Source organism: Mastigoproctus giganteus, chromosome 14, assembly GCF_048544385.1.
Source record: "Mastigoproctus giganteus isolate SK-2022 chromosome 14, ASM4854438v1, whole genome shotgun sequence".
Taxonomy (NCBI): domain Eukaryota; kingdom Metazoa; phylum Arthropoda; class Arachnida; order Uropygi; family Thelyphonidae; genus Mastigoproctus; species Mastigoproctus giganteus.
In genome coordinates this window covers 33,713,523-33,735,757 of record NC_143588.1, presented here as the reverse complement: position 1 = coordinate 33,735,757, position 22,235 = coordinate 33,713,523, and the positions used below count along the sequence as shown (strand labels likewise).

Sequence of the window (22,235 nt, the reverse complement as noted above, 5' to 3'; positions counted from 1 at the left end):
ATCGTTTAACCTGTATGACAACAGTTCAACAAACAAGCACTGCTGTTGCACAGAGGTGTATCACTAAAAATAATAGTACCGGAACACTCGTCGTACAAAAAAATAGTACTGGAACCCTCGTTCTCTCGAAGACTACAGGTGACCCCCGCTTAACGCTATTAATTCGTTCAATGAAAACAGAGCGCTAAGTGAATCCGCGCTAAGCGAGCTCCGCATTCCCATAAGGTAACATATGTATTTGTGAGTTGCGGTCGGTGCCATAGGATATTTCCTAATCAATAATAAACGGTAGGAAAAGATGCACAAATGTCGGTCAAAATATTTAATATTCAAATATTTGTACATATAAAATATTCTGCATTACATACGTATATAATTATGTGGTAACTACTTATGTATCAAAATTAAACTTAAAATTCCAATTAAAATCATGAATTTAATTGATCTAAATTGATTTAATTTAGTTGATGAATTTAATCATGAAAAATGTGTTGATTTTGGGTTGAACTTTGGCCCTCTTCCAAATAAACTAAAAGGGGTATTAATTTTAAATCCCCTGCAGCATTACCACCCAACAATAAAGTGAACCGATCCTTCGCTGCTTTGAAACCTGGCATGTTTTTTTCTTCTTTCAATATGAAACTTCTTTTAGGCATTCGTTTCCACAAAAGTCCTGCTTCATCTATGTTAAAAACTTGTTGAGAAGTACAGTATAACACATAATATCCCTCTTCAATAATTTGAGCAAGTTCTTTTTTGAAAATTTCGGCTCCTTCTGCACTTGCGGCTTCTCCCTGGATTTTAAATCTATTCAACCAGCCCTTACTAGTTTTAAATGGTACCACATTTTTTTTTTTTTTTTTTAGATGAGTTTTCTTCAGATCATCATATTGGCTAATCTCTCTCTCTCTCTCTCTCTCTCTCTCTTTTTTTTTTTTAATAATATTTAACTTAAATGAATTCTGCATTGGATATTATGTTCAATAAAATTAGTTAAAGTCTTTCCATTTCAATCCTAATAGCCGGCCTAGCCCTAGTTGCTTGCAGTGGAACAGCTATCTTTCCCGCTGCTAAACTTAATTCCTTATTTTTTTTTATAATTGTTCTTACAGTTAAACTTGCAAGTCCTAAATTATGGCACACATCCGCTTGTCTTTGACCGGAATCGATTCGCTTCAAAACGTCTAATTTAATTTTCAAATTCAGTCTTTTTCTTACATTTATAGTCTTCGTACTGCGCCCAGACGTTGTTGCTTTTTCATTCTTATCGGCCATTATTAACTCTTTGAAAATCTCTTCTAAAATGTAACTGCGTTGGTTGCATTAATTACGATACAATATTCGAGTAAACTGTCCATTTCGCACGATGTCTAATACTGTACTGAATGATGACTAGACTTCGGATAAATGCATATAACGCAAATATTACAAGCAATATACTTGATCATTTTTTAAAATGTTGATCTCGGAACTACGTAACAGGTGACTGTACTGCAATTAAATTAGCGTGCGAGAAAATTTCACTGAGCGTGGGAAACGTTTTAATGCTGTTTTGGTATTCAATTTCAAGCTATCGACTCCAACAAATGAAATGATTTGTTAAATATGCCAAAAATCCAATCTGTAAAAGAGCATTATAGTGATCTGAGACAGCGTTATAGTCAGATACAGGTTATAATATAAGAACAGCGTTATAGCGAATCAGCGTAAAGCGAACCGCGCTATAACGGGGGCCTGCTGTATATGATAATGGCACATTGATTCAGTTACTGTACAGTCAGACTTCAGACTCACGGTTCATAGAACAACCAGTTCTAGCGTTCAGCTTGGCAAATCAAAATGCAGCATTCGCACACATCACAGTATATCTCATTCGTTGGATCTCTTTATCTAACACATTGTACTTTAGTAAGAAACGTTCAAGTTTCATTGAGAAATTTATATTTTTGTTTTTAAATAAATTTTTAAAGAAATCTATCAATTTTAAAGATTACTATTAATATATATTTTTAGTAGCAATGGGTAAAATAAATATTTCTCCCTCCCCTTTGATTATGCCATTGTTTCATAATATTAGGTGCATAAATTTAATGGTTTTCTATTATGACATTTAGAAAAAGTACGGGAACGTTGTTCCGGCGCATTCGGGCCCGAATAACGACTGCTGTTAAGTTAGAAACATTCTAATTCTTTGTGAAACTTCCAAAATTCAGTTATTCCCGGAATCACTCCTGTTTCTACTTATGAAGCGAACAGTGACCTCAGCGACCATCTCCTCTTTCGTCAATCCCAAATGCAAAAGATTTTTCTCATACATGTCACGTAGAAATTCATCCTTCTGAACTTCCATACTAACATCATACACAATTAACTTCATTTCAGGTCTTTTGGGAAATCCAAGCCATGTCAATTGTTCGCATGTTTTTATTTCTTCTATGTCTTTTTTAGTTTGCATCTCTAAATGGCACGATCAAATACTTTTCTTACCTTCTGTATCCTGACCCCTCTCAACGAGTTTCTCATTTCTGTATCCACAGCAATTCGGACATCTTCACTACATTTAAGTACAGAGTTGTCATTAGCTTGAATTAATAAAATATGCTCTAGACAGTATTCCTCTCATTGAACTCTGATTAATACCACTCTCCTTGGCAAAATGGAAATTTTCCAAATCTCTGCGTAATTTATATTATTTCTGTAAAGCTATGAGTATTATCTCCTCCGAAATCATCATCTGCGTGAGGCAGTTTCTCTCTCCAGAAGAATCATGTTTTTTGACAACAGGATTAAAATCCATGTTTTCATTCCTAATTTCTTTTGAACACGATGACAAGATACTCGCTTCAGTGTTGTTCCCTATCTCAATTTTAGCTAAAGAATTTTTAATTTTTCTCAGCCAAATTCATATCACTCTGAACATTTTTCTTAACTTTACGTAATTCATTATCCCAATCATTTTTAGGCATATTGATCTTGACTTTCCTCTTATTATTTCGTCTTAAAACGGAAGACCTACTGCATGATGAACACAGTGATCCAACTGAACTTTCTTCCTCACCATACCATAACTGCCTTTGACGTGTTTTGATGGAATATTCAGTTGATCTACGTGGTGTCAAAAGTGCAATGTCCTTATCATCCCTATTATCCTCACTATTCATTTCTGTTAACATGATACCTTTACCCGAGAGAATCTCCTCCCATTCCAACATCTTCTCACCTGCACCTCCAGGGATAGACGCTTCAGAAGATTCTTTGCTTTGACTCAGTGAAATTTAGCTCGATATATACTTGGATATTGAAATTCTAGCTTACACGAAGAATTCCAATTCTTCCTTAATCTACGTTTGAAATTTGCAGACTTAGTGGCATGGCACTGTAGCAACAGTGAGATCAGACTCATTAGCACCACTTTCAAGATTCTTAGAACCTGCAACTTCTTTCAATTCAACGCCACAAATTTTTTCATATGTGAGATCAACCCTGTGTGTATCTGACTCTATTTGATAAACAGTTTTTTTTGTTTTTTTTTACTGAGAGGACACTAATAAGGCTGATAGTGGCCCCATATAGGGAGCACTACCAGCCTTCTTCTTTCATTAACAATGGCCATCTAAAATTCTTTCTTAAAATTATATATCTTTTCTGATAAGAAGATATTTTGTTCCAAACTTAGATGAAACTAATCAGCCAGATATACCCTTCCACCTATTTGAAGTCCCCTTCATCCATACCTTGCAGATTTTAAAAAGTAGCTCTTCAAATTTTGAAGTACCAGTGCTATGCTAAAGCACAGGCAGCTGGAACTGACAGTTAGAATTGTCAAACCTAGTAGACCTTATCAGAACATATCCATGTATCACAAGAGTATTTAAAATAAGCACTTTAAAACCATATTTATATTTTTATTTTAATACTTTACACATTAAAGGTTTTAACCTTAAATGGTAAATATGGTATTCCGACCATCTTGACACAATTGACTTAAAACACTTGTAACTTGTTCCTAGAACTTTGTTCAGTTCCTCTAGTAGGACCTCGAACTTTGTTCAGGGTCCTACTAGAGGAACGGAAATTGCAACCCCGAATCACCCGAGCACTACCTTTGTCACTCTTCCTCATGCATTTATTTACTATCCTTATACCCTATTTTGACTTCCTTCTTGAGCACAATTAGATATTCAAAAGCAATCAAGATGCTACTTTCTAATATATTTACCGTTTTTGCTTTACACTAAGTTTAGCGTCCATATCACACAACTTTTACAGTCAATTAGAGAATTCTCTATGCTTTCCTGGGATGCATGCTACACGCATTTAATTCGTTCTCAACCAATCGTAATCCTACTTCTTATTCTTTTCACTTTCCAACACGAGGTCGCTTCACCTCCACATATAAGCTACCTTAAGAGCAGTAAACTTCTTTCTTATTCTCCTACATTGCATGTTGACTTACGCCTCACGGCACACATTTCAGTATTGGCATGGCACATTAGTAAGTACAACTTTGGCCCACTGATTTATATTAACTTCATTTCATTCTTTCTTCGAAACTTAATTATTTTAATTTCGCTTCCTTCTTGCTTCCTAAATTATTTCCTTATTTTCTTGCTTTGTAAAGTATTCTTTACACTGGTTATTATTTTTCATCTCTGCCTCTGTAGGGTCAGTACAAGATATATGTCAGCTATTATACGCTTTCCTCTCTTTTGTTAATTTCTTAAACCTCTAAAATTATGTTCTGAGTATATCTCATGTTCAAAACAGAGGCCTTACTTATTTGTTGCATTTCCCTTGATTTTGGTGGCTGACTCCTGAAGAAAACACTAAAATCATCGTAATTGCAACACTAAATACTTTCACTAAACTTATTTCACATTATTTTCTATACAGGTACTGACGTGCTTTTTAATATAGGTTTTTGACGGATGGGTCTTTACCCCATATTCAAAGCCTATATATATATGTTTATATGTTTCTCTGTATGTGCATATATATGCATATATGTTTCTCTGTATGTGCATATATATGTATGAACACTGGATTTTCTGAAAAGAAAATTCAGAGTTTTATGTTTAAAACAACAACTTTATTCTTATTTTTACATAAATATATAATAAAAACTTTATTTATCATCAATTTACTATACACAGAACAAATAATTTGACCAGTTTCAGAAGGTTTTCGTGGACCCCCCCTGGAACTGGTCTCAGGTGGTGGTAGTAGTAGTAGTAGTAGTAGTGGCATGTGATGCAAGAAAGCAAGTGTATGAGTAGTAAAGAATGGGCCTGGTGTACTGGGGTCCATGGTTTTTTAATAACATACACATATAAGTTATAAATCCAGTTATAAATTCAGTGGAGTAGAAAGCAGCGCACGTCCGTACAACAACAATGACGCATGATTAACATGCCTCACTCAGCTCACTGCACTTATCCGTTGTATTTTGTATTTAAATGTCAGTTGATGAACAGACACGCGTCTCGAAGGCTACTGTTAGTATATATTTGTATTCTTACATTAAACTGGATTTATAACTTATACGTGTATGTTATTAAAAAACAAGTGTATGAGCTTATTCAGAATCAGCCAAAAAAAAAAATTACAAAACAAATCCCTCAATGTTTGTCCAGTTCCTCCTTAAATTTATTTAACCTATTTAAAGTAAGCACTTTAAAACTATATTTAGATTTTTATTTTAACTCTTTACACACTAAAGGTTTGTCTGTCTGTCGTTTACTAAAGGTATACAACAGATGGAAATTTGTTCCAGGAATTAACCACCTGCTGGCTAAAGGCAAATTTCCGCACATATTCTACATCTATCTTCCCTCAATTTGAATTTATGTCCCCTTAGGTTCGTAATCTGAACAAGTGGAAGAATCCCATCAGAATTCAGTGTGCTCAACCCATTCAAGGTCTTATACACCTCAATCAGATCACCACACAGGTGCCTAGTCTTCAGCCACTGCAATTTGCAGAATTTAAGCCTCTCTTGGTAACAGGATCCCTTCATTCCCCTCACAAATCTTGTTGCCACTTGTCTGTACACACTCAAGCAAATCTACATCCTTCCTAAAATGAGGCCTCCAGACCTGTATACAGTACTCCAGGTGCGGCCTGATCATTGCCTTATACAGAGGGACAATCACCGCCTTTTCCCTGCTAGCAAAATTCCTATATATCATTGACAAAACCCCATGACCTGTCCTGGCAGCCTGTCTGCATTGTTCAGAAAACTTCATATCTGACTGCACAATTACTCCCAGGTCTTTTTCATTTTCTACCACCTTAAGTGTAGTACCACACAGTTGGTACGTTTCTCTGGGGTTACTTCAACCCATATGCAGTACTTTGCATTTGTCAAGGTTAAACTTCAGTTGCTACTTCTCAGCCCATCTGCCCGAATTTTCTAGATCCTGTTGCAGTAGCACACTGCCATTACTGTCATTAACAACCCTGCCAACCTTTGTATCATCTGCAAACTTCGACACTAAGCCCGGTATACCTTCATCAATGTCATTGATAAATATACAAAACAACAGTGGACCCAACACTGAACCCTGTGGGACTCCACTAATAACATTAGTCCACGAAGAGCAGCACCCATCGATTACCACCCTCTGTCTTCTCCCACTCAACCATCCTCTTATCCATTGTAGCAACTTACCCTTAATACCATTCTGCTCCAATTTGTACAGTGGTCTAGTCTTCCATGTGCAACAGTGTCAAAAGAAATCCTGAAATCCAAGTATATGATATCAAAATTATTTTTTGCATCCAGTTCCTTTGTAACCACATCATAATATCCAATCAAATTTGTCAGACAACTTTTCCTTAACAAACCCATGCTGTCTGAAGTATTGCTGCAGTGTTGTCTAGATGATCCTGCAATGCATCTTTAACCAGTGACACCATTATTTTACATGGAACAGAAGTTAAACTAACTGGTCTGTAATTACTCGTGTCACTCTTTAATCCCCCTTTGTGAATTGGGGATACATTTGCACATCTCCAGTACGTGGGGAACCCCCCACCCCTGATTCCAAAGATGCTCTCACAATTATGGCTAAAGATTTGCTTACTTCCTTTGCCACCTCCTTTAATATAACTGGATCCCATCCACCCCCAACAGACAACTTGAGTCAAATTTTGACAAGCTGATTATGAGATATTTCCAAAAGTGCAACTTCAACTTTGCATAAGAGTACATTTGCGTACACATTTTACTCTATATTCTATATTATATATATTTGTGAATAGGTTTCCAATAAATGACAGGTTCAGAGCTTCAATCAACTTATAACATCAATCAAATTGAAAAAGACACAAGAAATATTTTAAGAATTAAACATGACCATAAAAATCTTCCTGAAAATATGACCATTCCTTTTTTTTTTTTTTTTTTTTTTACAAGTTTAATAAGTTCAGTCTTCAAAGGTGGTTTTTTTTTTTTTTGCAACAATAAATTTTTTAATAACTATTTTTGACAGATTGAAAATACTTTTAGTCAGCTTTAAAATTTCTTCTTCAACTTCACTGTCACTTTCGTTTTCACTCATGAAAACGAAACCAATTACCTCACCTTCTGTAGCATAATCTTCCGTGTACTGGCCTTATATGTATTTAGGTTTGTGTTAGCTTTATTCAATTTTATTTTAGCAGACAGTGAGTAATACTGTCATCTTCGTAGCCTCTGGAAGGGTTTTCAGGTTCGATAATTACTTTAACTAGAATAACACGTGTAGTTACTTATGGATATATCTGGTCAGAAATGACCAGATATATCCATAAGTAACTACACATTCCTGTAACAAAATACTATTAAAATTCTTTTTTTCATTTCATTTTAGTTTTGGTAAAAAATGAAACATAAAAAATTAAGACTTGCAACTTAAATTTACAGTAAAAAAAAAAAAATCATTTTACTTCCCTCTAAGGAAAACAAAAAGAAAACACTACAAAACAATCAGCTCTTTTTTAAGCTCATTCCAACACAATTCTTTTTTAAGTTGCTACATACTTTGCCGATGTTCTACGAATGATCACATGTGCTCCTACACTTATGAGTACTGGCAGCCATTTTATTCTCGCATAAATTAAGTCTTATTTGGATTAGTTTGTTTTTTAGGAGCATTAGCAACTAAGGTCATGTTGCTCCGGGGATATGCGGTGGTCATTCCCTAACCTTTCCACATTCTCTGTATTTGGTGGGCACAGGCTCGAATCCCAGTCTAATCAAGAAGCGTGTGCTATGCATTATTGTTCCTGCCCATCTGGCTACGGAGGCGCCATATATGAACTAAGTGTAAGTTCTGCAGATACAACAGAATATTTCTTTCCAAAAATAACCATTTTAAAGTAACCTAAATCATTCAATTTTCAATTTCAGATATATATATATATATATATATATCTCAACAATTCTGAATTTTCAAAATACATTAACAGCTAAGCTATTGCTTTTAAATTAAACCATTCAGCTGTTTATCAATATTTTATTATGATCTACAGCATACTATAGCAAAGTGTCTATTAAGATCCTTAACAAATGATTACAGTATTACATCCTAGGTTTTTTATTTCCAACTATAATTTATTTAAATGTCATTTAAATACAGTTTATACTGAAAACTAGCTAGCAGTGCACTGGGCATAGATTTCTCATTAAAATGGGTTTAGTTTGGTTTGGTTTGATTGAGGTTTTTATTACATACCAGTTCCCAAAGCTTTAATGCATCCCACCTAATGTTTAAAGCAGTACCTAAACTTTGGAGGTTAAAATTTCATAGAATATTTCATTCTGCTAATCTACAAGGTTTGAGAATTAAGTTCCAAGATTGAGCCAGTTAAAACAAAACCAGATGTTAGAATAAAAAATAAAAAAAAGTGTGATGGATAAAATATTGCAAATGCTGAAAAAATTATTAAGGAAAGCAGTTCAAGTGACCACACAACTGACAACTGCAGCGCATAACAATAAGAATAAGAAATGCGTATTTTTTATGAGGAAATCTTGCGCTGAAACAAAAATACATTTTCAAGGTCCTCAATCCCGGTACCATATGTATTCAAATAAATGTAGTTCTCAAATGAATACTGTATATAATCAATATGTAATTCATTCTATTTTTATTTAAGTGTTGCAGTTAATATCAAATTACAGCTGCCTACCATTTACATAAAATATATAAATATATAAACTTTTAGGCTCACTTTCCAACTTCTCTCCAAAGAAAAATTTTCTACATTCCAATGCCTTATTAATCCATTTTTTCCTGCAGTAATTAAGATTTTGTCATCAGGACTTAATATAAAAGTAGTCAGTTCACTATCACCTTCCTATTTAAAAAAAACAAACAAAAATCAGGTAAGTAAAAGAAAATCACATTATTTTAAAATATTCCTTTCTTAAAATATTCAAGATAACTATCTTAAATTTAACGGCTAGCTCTGCATTCTCACAGACTGATAATAATTTGAGGTGAGGGGTAGTATTTCATGTGCATTAACAGCAAAAATTCTTATTCAACTAAATGTAATATTAGATATAAAGCCTGTGTCTGTAATTTTATGATTGTGTATTTTCTAATATACACTGGTGTTCGAAGAAAGTGCATCACCCCTTAAAATTGTAATTGTTGCCCAAATAACCTAAGTATACGGCAATATTTCTTACAGAGTGCATCAAATAAGATTTACACGCATAGCATCACTGATGATGTAATATTGCTTCAGCTGTTACTTTCAGCTACATAAGCATGCTCTGCAAGAGTTGCAGTCATTCCTTGCTTGCATCAGGGTGGCGAGTTATGTGCAGTTGACGTCACAAAGAAAGAGTGCTACTGTTGCTTTACATGAGGAAGGATGTTCTTCCCGTCATATTGCTTATAGAGTGTCTTGAATCAGTTGACAGTGAGTAGATTTCTTTCCAAACTCAAGAATACTGGTTCTGCTGATAGAAAAAAAGGAACAGGATGCAAACGAGTCTCTACACCAAAACAGGACCGCATTTTGAAGCACTTATGCCTTAAAAACCATAAAGTTTCTTCGTCTGAGCTGAAAAGAGAATGGGAAGAACATACAGGAGTGGTAGCAAATGCAGTAACAGTCAGAAGACGCATCTTTAAAAATGGACTTGTAGTCCATCATCCTAAGAAGCGGCTCTTCACACAAAAAATGAAAAAGGCCCGATTAATTTGGTGTACGGAGCATGGACTCCCCCCCCGTGTAGTGTAAGTCAGTTAATTTTCTCGGATGAGAAGAAATTCCAATGAGAGACAGATAATTCGCCGTAGTCTGGATGGTAGTCTTCACCACGTCTACGGCGAATTATCTGTCTCTCATTGGAATTTCTTCTCATCCGAGAAAATTAACTGACTTACACTACACGGGGGGGGGGAGTCCATGCTCCGTACACCAAATTAATCGGGCCTTTTTCATTTTTTGTGTGAAGAGCCGCTTCTTAGGATGATGGACTACACTGTACAGTGTCTACAGTGAAATTCACTAGCAGCCAAATGATATGGGGATGCATTTCGTATCGTGGAGTAGATCACCAGCAGTTTATAAAAGGTTCCGTAAATGCCAATGGATACCTGGCTATATTGGAACGCAAATTGCTGCCAACCATTAGAGACCATTTCAACCTGCCAAGTAATTGCATCTCTCAGGATGACTCTGCTCCTTGTCATCAGGTGAAAAGTATAAGTAGGCACTTCTGTAGTTACTTTAGCTTCATTTCTGCATTAGAGGTTCAACATTAATGTGTTTACATTTGTTACAGGTGAAAAAATGGTTGGAAGAACAGTCTATTACAACTCTTAGCTGGCCAGGAAACAGCCCAGACCTGAATCTTATAGAGAACTCTTGGCATTGTGTGGAATCTGCAGTTGCCAGAGAGAAACCAAAGACCCTTCGTGAACTTCAGGAAGCCATAATTCGTGTTTGGAACCATAAACTATCAGTTGATTATCTTCAGAAATTGATCTTGTCAATGCCTCGACAGTGTGCTGCTGTCATCAGGGCCAGAGGCGGTTCAACTAAATAGCAGTTTGCAGCTGGTGAACTTTTCATTTTGTTTTCCATTCAAAATGATAAACTGAAACAAAGTGAGGGTTTCTGATAACATTTCAGCCATAATTGTCATGTTTACCAAAATTGTTGTATAAAGGTTGCAAATGCTCATTTTGGAATATTTTGAGAGCACCTGTCAAATATTACTTAGCTTTACCTTAACTATTAATGAATATCTTTTGTTTATATTTCTATTTGCAATGCTAGTCATTAATGTAACATATCATCCCGAAAAAGGGTTAGAAATGTGAAATTCCTAGGTGATACACTTTCTTTGAACACCAGTGTAACTTTCATAATATACTTACCTTTCACATACTGTATTTGCCCATTTTTTTAATAAAAAGAAAGAAAAATTTAATTAATTAAATTTATTTATTTCCGCTACATACAGTACAAGTATAGGAACAATAATACTCATCACGCAACATGGCCAGAAGTTTTACATTAAAGCAGAAAAAGACATATGGGATTAAAAACTAGGAAAGGGAAAAGTTACATAGGAAATTATAAGTTACATAATTCAAAAAAAGCATATAAAAATTAAATTATAATAAACAGAAAAATTTAAAGAGAAAAAAATATGAACATTGTAGCAAAAAACCAAGAACAATTAAAAACAAAGGCAGAGAAGTTGAATCAAAATCAAACCATGGATTTGATCAAACAAATGCAGATGAGAAAAAAAAAATAAGCCTGCTCTTACGAAGAAAGGCTTAAGTTTTGCAAATTACAGTGTCTGGAGACTAGGCACCAGCGAGGTGATCTGATAGAGGTGTATAAAGCCTTGAATGGTTTGAGCAGCTCAATGCTGATGGGATTCTTTCTCTTGCTCAGAATAATCACCTGAGAGGGCATAAATTCAAATTGAGGAAAGACAGATGTAGGATAGACGTGCAAAAATTTGCCTTTAGCCAGCGGGTGGTTGGTTGGTGGAACAGACTTCCATCCCTTGTCGTGGAAGTTGATAGCCTAAATAAGTTTAAGGCTCAGCTGGACAGGTATTTCGAACGAACAGAGGGGTGAAGTGAAAGTGGTTATTTTTTATTTATTTATTTATTATTTATTTTTTTTTTTGGCTGATGCTGCATAAGCTTGCTTTCTTGCATCAAATGCCTCTACTAATGCTAATTGTTGTTGCCGCTAAAAAACACAGTGCAGTAGGAATTGGTGAGGTGAAAAGCTGGTGTCCGTGTTTAGTAAACTGGCACAGTTTAAACCACAAGATTTGGAAGGAGTTATTCCAGTTGAACAGATTCGATCCACTTTAGGAGAATGCAATGCTGTTTGTAATCAGTAGTCATTCTCAGATTATCTCAGATTATCACTCATGTGAAAATTTTTACCCTAATCATTAAGCACCTGATGTCAATTAACCTTGGGAGCCTGGGTACATTTTGCTCCTCAGCCATGTCAGTGGTTCTTGGCGATACTTATGTGGCCAATTTCAGAGTCCAGTTTTCATATGCGAATGCCTAGATGGTGGGACGAAACCAGATGGTGGGATTAAGATAAGCAACTTTATATCATCAGCATATATTAAAGCATCATCGTGGGGTCTCATAAAAGGAATAAGAATGGCTGAGAAAAGGAGGCCAGAAAGGACAACACCTTGTAGAACTCCTGCAGTGATTTTCTGGGTAAAGTATGACTTCTTCAGTGTGAGGTGGACACTTATATTCCTGAATAAAGTGATGAAGAAAGCTGGAAGATCGCTATTAATCTTGAAGGATTGCAGAAGACTGAGAAGGGATGTGATGTCTATGCTGTCAAAGGCAGCTTCGATATCAGCATACAAAATAGCTAATTTAGATTTAGTTTCGAAGGCCTGAAGGATGGATGGATGTCTGTCTGTTCGTACTGTCACGAGGTTTATTATGAGTGATCTATTTATGACTGCAAAATGGAGCTCTTTCAGTTTCTGTGGCATGAGTGCTTTGCTTAATGTTGGAAGGGGTCAAATTTGTCAAATTTTCTAGGAATTGAGGAGAACAGAAGTTAAGATTGGTCTGAAATATTTTGGGCTTGTTTGCACTTCAGGCAGTGGAATCATAAAGCATCTCAATCTACTGAGTTGTAGATTGAGATACTTTGATTGAGATACGCTAGGTTTAATTAGGACTATACAGCAACAAGCAAAAAATAAATCAAAATCGATATTAATGAGCAGTAACACTGCACATAAATACTTTATTAAAGTTCCTTGTGTACAACAGTGGTATAAACAGTTTATTAATATTTTTAAAAATACAGAATTTAATATAGTGGCACAACCTATAAGTAAACTCCACAATGTATTGAAGATGAAAAAATCCTCAATCTCTAACATGGAACGTACCAACATAGTTTACAGCATTGCATGTGGGGAATGTAACTTTTTTTACATTGGTTCTACCCAAAATTACCTTTCAAAGCAAATACAACAGCAGCAAGCATCAGTGAGGGCAAAAAGGACAGGTGCTTCTGAACATTCCTTTCATGCCATCCATGAGAACCAAGTTTTTATTTTTAATGCTAAAGTTATTAATATACAAAATGAATATATAAAACTCTTAATAGCTCAAACACTTTAAATGAAGTTAAATTTTAATTCTATAAATGTTCGTAGACCATACAGTAAGGTGAGCCCCGCTTAACGCTGATAATTCGTTCCTGAAAAACAGAGCTAAGTGAATCCACGCTAAGTGGATTCACTTAGCGTGGATTCATATTCCCATAATGTAACCTATAAGTGAGCTCCATATTCCCATAATGTAACCTGTGTATTTGTGGATTGCAGTCTATGCCATAGGATATTTCCTAATCAATACTAAACAAACTTTCAGTAGTGAAAAGACGCACAAATGTCGGTCAAAATACTTAATATTAAAAATTTGTACATATAAAATATTCTCCATTATATACGTATATAATTATGTGATAAGTAACTACATCACGTATCAAAATTAAACTTAAAATGCCAATTAAAATCGTGAATTTATTAATCCGATGGCCGTGGGCTGTTGAGTTTTCATATCTTTGGTCGATTTTGGGTTGTACTTTGGTCCTCTTCCTAGTAAACTAAAAGGGGTTTTACTAATAACTACTGCGATGATCTTCAACCAATCTTCACCGCTTTGAAGCCTGGCATGCTTTTTTATTCTTTCGATATGAAACTGCTTTTAGGCATTCATTTCCAAAAAAGGCCTGTTTCATTTATGTTAAAAACTTGTTGAGAAGTATAACACCCCTCTTCAATAATTTTTAGAAGTTCTTTTTTGAAAGTTTTGGCTCCTTGATCTGCACTTGCAACTTCTCCCTGGATTTTAAATCTATTGAACTAGTCCTTACTAGCTTTAAATGGTGCCACTTTTTTTTTTAAGGTGAGCTTTCTTCAGATCATCATATAGGCTAATCGCTTTTTCTTTAATAATATTTAACTTAACGGAATTGTGCATTGGATATTATCTTCAATAAAATTATTTTGAAGTCTCTCCATATGAATTATAATAGCTGGCCTAGACATTACCAATTTAGTTGCTTGCAGTGGAACAGCTGTCTTTCCCACTCTAAAATTAATTCTTTATTTTTTATAATTGTTCTTACAGTTGAACTTGCCAGTCCTAAATAATTGAACACATCCACTTGTCGTTGAACGAAATCGATTTGCTTCAAAACGTATAATTTAATTTTCAAATTCAGTCTTTTTTTTTTACCTTAGTAGGCTTCGTACCGCGTCCAGGCATTGTTGCTTTTTAATTCTTATCTGCCATTATTAATCTTCAAAAATGTAAATGCATTGCATTAATTATGATACAATGTTCAAGTAAACTGTCTGTTACGGATGATGTCTAACACTGTACCGAGTGATGACTAGACTTCAGGTAAATGCATATAACACAAATATTACAAGCAATCTACTTGATCATTTTTTAAAATGTTGATCTTGGAACTATATAACAAGTCTGTACTGCAATTACATTAGCGGGCGAGAAAATTTCACTGAGGGTGGGAAAATTTCGCAAGTTGGTGTGGGAAACTTTGCTATTCATTTTTAAGCTATCGATTACATCAGATGAAAAGTTTTCATTAATTAAACATACCAAAAATTCAATCTGTATGCTGGTAAAAGAGCGTTATAGTGAGTTGTGACAGCATTAGAGTGAGATATGGGTTATAATATAAAAACGGCGTTATAGCGAATGAGCGTAGAGCGAACCGTGTTATGTTGTTGTTGTTATTGTTTTGGTTTTTTAGGAGCATTAGCAACGAAGGCCATATTGCTCCGCAAATATGCGATGGTCATTCCTTGACCTTTCTGCATCCTCTGTATTTGGTGGTGACGGGCTCGAACCCCGGTCTAATCAAGAAGCAGGTGCTATGCACTGCTGCTCCTTCCCACCTGGCTACGGAGGCGCCATGAACCGTGTTATAACGAGGGCCTGCTGTATTCACATTGGTTAACAAAAATAATCTTGATGCGGGGTAGTATTAAATTTGGTTTATAAGAGAGTGGATATTGTTAAGTTTGTCATTTTACTTCTTGTGAGCAAGGGTTTCAACCAATATAACTTAGTAACTTATAAAGAAGTTTAACTAAAAATAATGAGGAAAATTTGCCAATTGTCTTTGATTCCTGGTCTGGATTGTGAGTTGGTTTGGTGTGCATCGACTATGCTTCGCTTTTCCTTTTGGCAGTTGATAGATAATGGGAATTGAACACAAGAGTAGTTTTTTTAATAAAACTGAATGTACTGATAATAAATTTTATGGATAATACGCATTACTAACTTTAATCTTTTTTTTTCATAATGGATTAACTGGATAAGTTGAGGGACAGTGTTAGTTGAAGAGCAATTCCTGTAGTAAGGTATGAGAATTTCTCTTAAATTTAACAATTATAAAAGGAGGTACCTTATCTCAGACTGCCATACTAGATGAAAGCAAGGACTTTATAGCATTTACAGTTGCCTCTGGTGATAGAAATGATGGGTTATGAAGATGGGTTACAAATGAAGTGGATGGCTTTGGGCCTTTCGGCTCATAAAATGGTCTGATTAGGATGCCAATTGGCCAAACTTATGTGGATGAAACATATCCGAAGACCAGACTAACACAAACCATTTTAAAGAGGAGTCATTCAGCTTTTTGAGTAAAGTTGCAGATATTTTGGTATACAGTTCTTGACTCATTGCCACCTCAATATCCTGAACTGTTGTCAGTGGTCCCAGTCAGGAAATAAAAAGGCTTCTGTGATGGGAGGTGGGAGGCTTGTTTCATTGGTCTCAGAATAGGGACATGGAGGTGCCAATCCTAATCTGAAATTTTTCCTTAATGTTAGCAGGGTGACTTAATTTGAGAAAGTGACCCGCAGGAATGAGAGTTCTGACGAGCTATCAATTGAGGAGACAAAACAGAGCGAGTAGTGGCGATTCAGCCCAAGCAGTGGTGTATTCGGGCCGGAACGCACTGGAACAACGTTCCAGTACTTTTTTCCTAAATGTCATAATAGAAAATCATTAACTTTATACACCTAATATTATGAAACAATGGCATAATCAAAGGGGAGGGACATATCTATTTTACTCACTGCTACTAAAAATAAATATTAATAGTAATCTTTAAAATTAACAGATTTCTTTAAAAATTTATTTAAAAACAAAAATATAAATTTTGCAATGAAACTTGAACATTTCTTACTAAAGTACAACGTGTTAGACAAAGAGATCCAACAAATGAGATACAGTGAAACTTCTCCTAACAGACACCTCTCTTTAACGGACATTTTCAAATTCCCCAACTCTCCTCTATTGGTTTTAACGTGTTTTCAGCTTCTGTCTAGCGGACATTCTCTGTAACGGACACGAACAGGCAATCTGCACTGTTTCGTTTAGATTAGCACTTAATTTGATCTCCCCATAACAGACAGTGAGCGAGCTCACGGCCCTTTTTCTAGGAACGTTTCTTCCACGTATTGCCTCAACGTGTGTTTATTTTCTATTTCCGATTCTCTGAATTTTATCAAGGCTTACGTCGCGATTCTAAACCCTTTTTCAAGAATTTTAAGGCACGTGTAAAACTTCTGATGAATTCGGTGTGTCGGGGGGGATTTGGTTGGCCTTTTGTCTTTTGAGTTTCAGTTTTCAGTTTTGTTCAGTGTCGTGTGAAGTGCACAATGTCTTCTCATAAACATTTAACTTTGAAAGATAAAGTCGAACTCATTAATGTGTATGATCGGCAAAAAAATAGTGTTGGCAATCTCGCTGCAAAATTCAAAATCGGAAAGACGAAGGTAAGCGACATCCTAAAGGAAAAAAATGAACTACTCAAACAATTTTGGCAACACGTAAATGATCAGGTTCAAAAATCATTCCCGAAAACTGTTGGACTTCAAATTGACAATGTTACATATCAGAGGTTTTTGTCACGCACGTGCTAAAAAAATTCCCATTAATGGGCCTATTATTAGGGAAAAGGCTTTGGAGGTTGCGAAATCTATGGGAGTAAATGAGTTCAAAGCTTCTGTGGGATGGCTAGACAAGTTCAAAACTCGGCATAAAATTTCTTGGAAAACCGTAAGTGGTGAAGGTGGATCTGTTGATACTGGGGTTGTAACAGAGTGGACCGTCAAATTGGAAGAGTTATGTCGTGATTTTGAAGCTAGGGATATTTACAACCGTGACGAAACAGGGTTGTTTTTTAAAGCTCTTCCTGAAAAAACAATGAGTCTAAAAAACGAAAAGTGCCAGGGCGGAAAAATTTCTAAGGAACGCTTGACTGTACTATTGTGTACAAATATGCTGGGAGACTTCGAACAACCTCTTGTTATAGGAAAACCACAAAATCCTCGTTGTTTCAAGGGCATAAAGTTGAATCTTTTGAATGTTGACTGGAAGTCTAATAAAAAAGCGTGGATGACACAAGATATCATGAGCGAATGGATAAGTCACTTTAACCAAAACATGATTCTTCAAAACAGAAAAATTATTCTTTTCATGGATAATGCTGTATCTCACCCGCACATTGAATTGTCCAACATTCAAATCTTTTTTCTGCCACCGAACACATCTGCAGAGTGTCAGCCCTTGGATCGAGGGATAATAAAAAATTTTAAACTTCACTACAGAAAACGTGTTTTAAGAAATCTCATTGCAAACATGAACGATGTAACATGTGCGAGTGACCTTGCAAAGAAACTCAGCATCCTAGGTCTGATTCAATGGATTTCCTCTTCAGTAAACGCAATTAGAAAACAAACTGTTGTGAACTGTTTTGTAAAGTCTGGCTTCTCAAACGCAAAAATTGAAGTTGTGAACAGCAATGTGGAGCACCAAGAAGAACAAGAACTTCAACATCTATTGATAATGTACTATACTTCCGCTACAAGTGACCCTGGCTACAAAGATACAGACTCGAACCTCACTACAGAAGATGGTGCTCTAGATATCAAAGACATTAACATTGATATTTTTCAAGAAGTTCCTCATGAGGATGAAGAAATGGAAGGAGGTCATTCTGTCGAAGAACATATTAACAACGAACCACTGATGAAAATAGAAGAAGCGCTCATACAAATCAATCGTTTAAAAATGTTTTTTGCCGCTGAAGAAGATACTGAAGGACATTCGATGGTTTCTTCACTCCAAACAAATGTTGAAAACAAAATTATCAGCCGGAAGAAAATAAGTGATTACTGTATGTATTTTTCTTAAGATAAAGTCATAATATGCATAGCACAATTGTATATATATTATTTACAAAAATATTGTGCAAAATCTGTATATAATTTAATTTAATTTAATTTTACATTAAACGTTTAACGATTTTTCTTTATCTCTTGTGTAATTGTATATTATTTACAAAAATATTGTTCAAAATCTGTATATATTTTAATTTAATTTTACATTAAATGTTTAACGATTTTTCTTTCTTTTTTTTTTTTTTCTCCCTCAGACTTCTTGTTAGCGGACACTTCTCCCTAACAGACAAATTCTTGTTCCCCATGGCTGTCCGTTAAAGGGAAGTTTCACTGTGTACTGTGATGCGTGCAAACGCTCCATTTTGATATGCCATGAGCTGAACGCTAGAACTGGTTGTTCTATGAACCGTGAGTCTGAAGTCTGATTCAGTTATTGTACAATCGATGTGGCGGGATCATGTAGTCTTCTGGAGAACGACGTACAGGATTTTTTTTTTTTTTTTCCATATATGTATTATATATGTAATATGTACATGTGAGCTTATGACCGATCTCTACTATTTAGAATAATTAATTTATTTATTACTGTTTCTTCTAAGGTAAAAATTAATTATTACGGGATTAAACATATAAATTTAAATTTATGTAATTTCAGTATTTAAAAATTAAAAGAAATTGCAAAGAAATTTGAAAGAAAGAAAGAAAAGAAGAAATTTTCATTAAATACAAAATGAGCAAAAAATGCAAGAAAACAACATTAAATAGATTTATTGATAAAAAAACTGAAAACTATGCAAGAAAATGTACAAACATGTGGAAATGATAACAACATGCCATGAAGACCTAAAGATGAGAGGAAACAGTGACACAGAATTAAAATTGAATTGGCCCCATGTTTGTTATGCAGACCAGTTAGTTTAACTTCTGTTCTGGGTAAAATAATGGAGTTGCTGGTTAAAGATGCATTGCAGGATCATCTAGACAAGACTGCATGATTTGATTGATTTGGTAGTTGTTGGCGCATCGGCTTCTGTGGCCATATTGCACCTCCCAAGGTTTTTGCAGTACTTTGATCCAAGCCCAAGGCGGGAATCGAACCCGCGACCTTTGGGTTGCCGGGCAGGTACTTTACCCACTCGGCTAGCCCGGTCGGCTGACAAGACTGCAGCAATCATTCAGACACAGTATGGGTTTGTTAAGGGAAAGTCTTGTCTGACAAATTTGATAGGATATTATGATGTGGTTACAAAGGAACTGGATGCAAATATAATTTTGATATAGTAGTAGTAGTAGTAGTGGCACTTGATGCAAGAAAGCAAGTGTAGGAGCTTATGCAGCATCAGCCAAAAAAAAAAAAAAAAAAAAAAAATCACACCATACCCTCCAATTGCCTGTCCAGTTCCTCCTTAAATTTATTTAACCTATCAACTTCCACAACGACAGATGGAAGTTTGTTCCAGCAATTAACCACCCGCTGGCTAAAGGCAAATTTCAGCACATCTATTCTACATCTATCCTTTCTTAATTTGAACTTATGTCCCCGTAGGTTTGTATTCTGAACAAGTGGGAGGATCCCATCAGAATTCAGCGTGCTCAACCCATTCAAGGCCTTATAGACCTCAATCAGATCACCGCGCAGGTGCCTAGTCTCCAGCCACTGCAATTTGCAGAACTTAAGCCTCTCTTGGTAAGAGGATCCCTTCATTCCCCTCACCAATCGTGTTGCTCTTCTCTGTACACGCTCAAGCAAATCTACATCCTTCCTAAAATGAGGCCTCCAGACCTGTACGCAGTACTCAAGGCGTGGCCTGACCATTGCTTTATACAGAGGGACAATCACCTCCTTTTCCCTGATAGCAAAATTCCTATATATCATTGACAAAACCCCATGACCTGCCCTAGCAGCCTGTCTACATTGCTCAGAAAACTTCATATCTGACTGCACAATTACTCCCAGGTCTTTTTCATTTTCTACCACCTTAAGTGTAGTACCACACAGTTGGTACGTTTCTCTGGGGTTACTTCTACCCATATGCAGTACTTTGCATTTGTCAAGGTTAAACTTCAATTGCCACTTCTTAGCCCATCTGCCCAAATTATCTAGATCCTGTTGCAGTAGCACACTGCCATTACTGTCATTAACAACCCTGCCAACCTTCGTGTCATCTGCAAACTTCGACATTAAGCCTGATATACCTTCATCAATATCATTGATAAATATACAAAACAACAGTGGACCCAACACCAAACCCTGTGGGACTCCACTAATAACATTAGTCCACGAAGAGCAGCACCCATTGATTACCACCCTCTGTCTTCTCCCACTTAACCATCCTTTTATCCATTGTAGCAACTTACCCTTAATACCATTCTGCTCCAATTTGTACAGTAGTCTTCCATGCGCAACAGTGTCAAAAGCTTTCCTGAAATCCAAGTATATGATATCAAAATTATTTTTTGCATCCAGTTCCTTTGTGACCACATCATAATAACCAATCAAATTTGTCAGACAAGACTTTCCCTTAACAAACCCATGCTGTGTCTGAATTATTGCTGCAGTCTTGTCTAGATGATCCTGCAATGCATCTTTAACCAGTGACTCCATTATTTTACCCGGAACAGAAGTTAAACTAACTGGTCTGTAATTATTCGTGTCACCCTTCGAACCTCCTTTGTGAATTGGGGATACATTTGCACATCTCCAGTCCGTGGGAACCTCCCCTGAATCCAAGGATGCTCTCATAATTATGGCTAAGGGGTTTGCTTAGTTGCTTTGCCGCCTCCTTTAATATAACTGGATAGATCCCATCCGCCCCAGGTGCCTTTCTTATGTTTAACTTCAACAATTTCTCCTCCACTTTGCTCTCAGTTATTACAAAATCATTAAGCACACTGCTACAATTTGATAACCTTCTTCCATTTTCAAACTGTAATGATTCCTCACGTGTGAATGTAGATGCAAAATACTCATTCAGTTTGTTTGCTATCTGAGCAGGATCATCAACAGTCGAACCATCGATGTCAAGTGGACCAATCATATTCAGCCCCTTCCTTTTAGAGTTTATATAAGTAAAGAAATCCTTGCTGTTTTTCTTAGCATCTTTTGCCAAAGATTTCTCGTAATCCGCCTTTGCCTGCCGAACCTCCTTTGTGACCTGATTACAGACTAGCTTATATCTGCTACAGGCTTCTGCGTCGCCTGATAATTTATATGCATCCCATGCATTTTTCTTCTCTGTCACGAGTCTCATTAGTTCATTTGATAACCATTTAGGCCTAAACCTTGAACAATATTTCTTCATCGGTATGAAAAGTCTAGTAGCTTCCACAATTAATTCCTTGAATGCTTCCCACTTAGAATTTACTGTTTGTAACATCGTCAGTCGATCCCACTGTACAGAATTTAAAAACTGTCTGAGACCACTGTACTCCCCTTTACGGAAGCAAAAACCCTTTCCTTTACCCCTGACGGTAGTTACCT

At 35.9% G+C, this 22,235-nt stretch overlaps 1 protein-coding gene across 4 annotated transcripts in view; it reads right to left on the bottom strand.

Moving 5' to 3' along the window:
* The window catches only part of LOC150075057 (transducin beta-like protein 3), a 472,089-nt gene that overhangs the window by 348,396 nt on the left and 101,458 nt on the right, over nucleotides 1-22,235 (bottom strand). For all 4 annotated transcript variants that reach the window (XM_090388931.1, XM_090388932.1, XM_090388933.1 and 1 more), the window contains exon 4: nucleotides 9,217-9,342. In XM_090388931.1, the coding sequence (XP_090245057.1) occupies nucleotides 9,217-9,342 (126 nt within the window). The remainder of the gene's footprint in view (nucleotides 1-9,216; nucleotides 9,343-22,235) is intronic.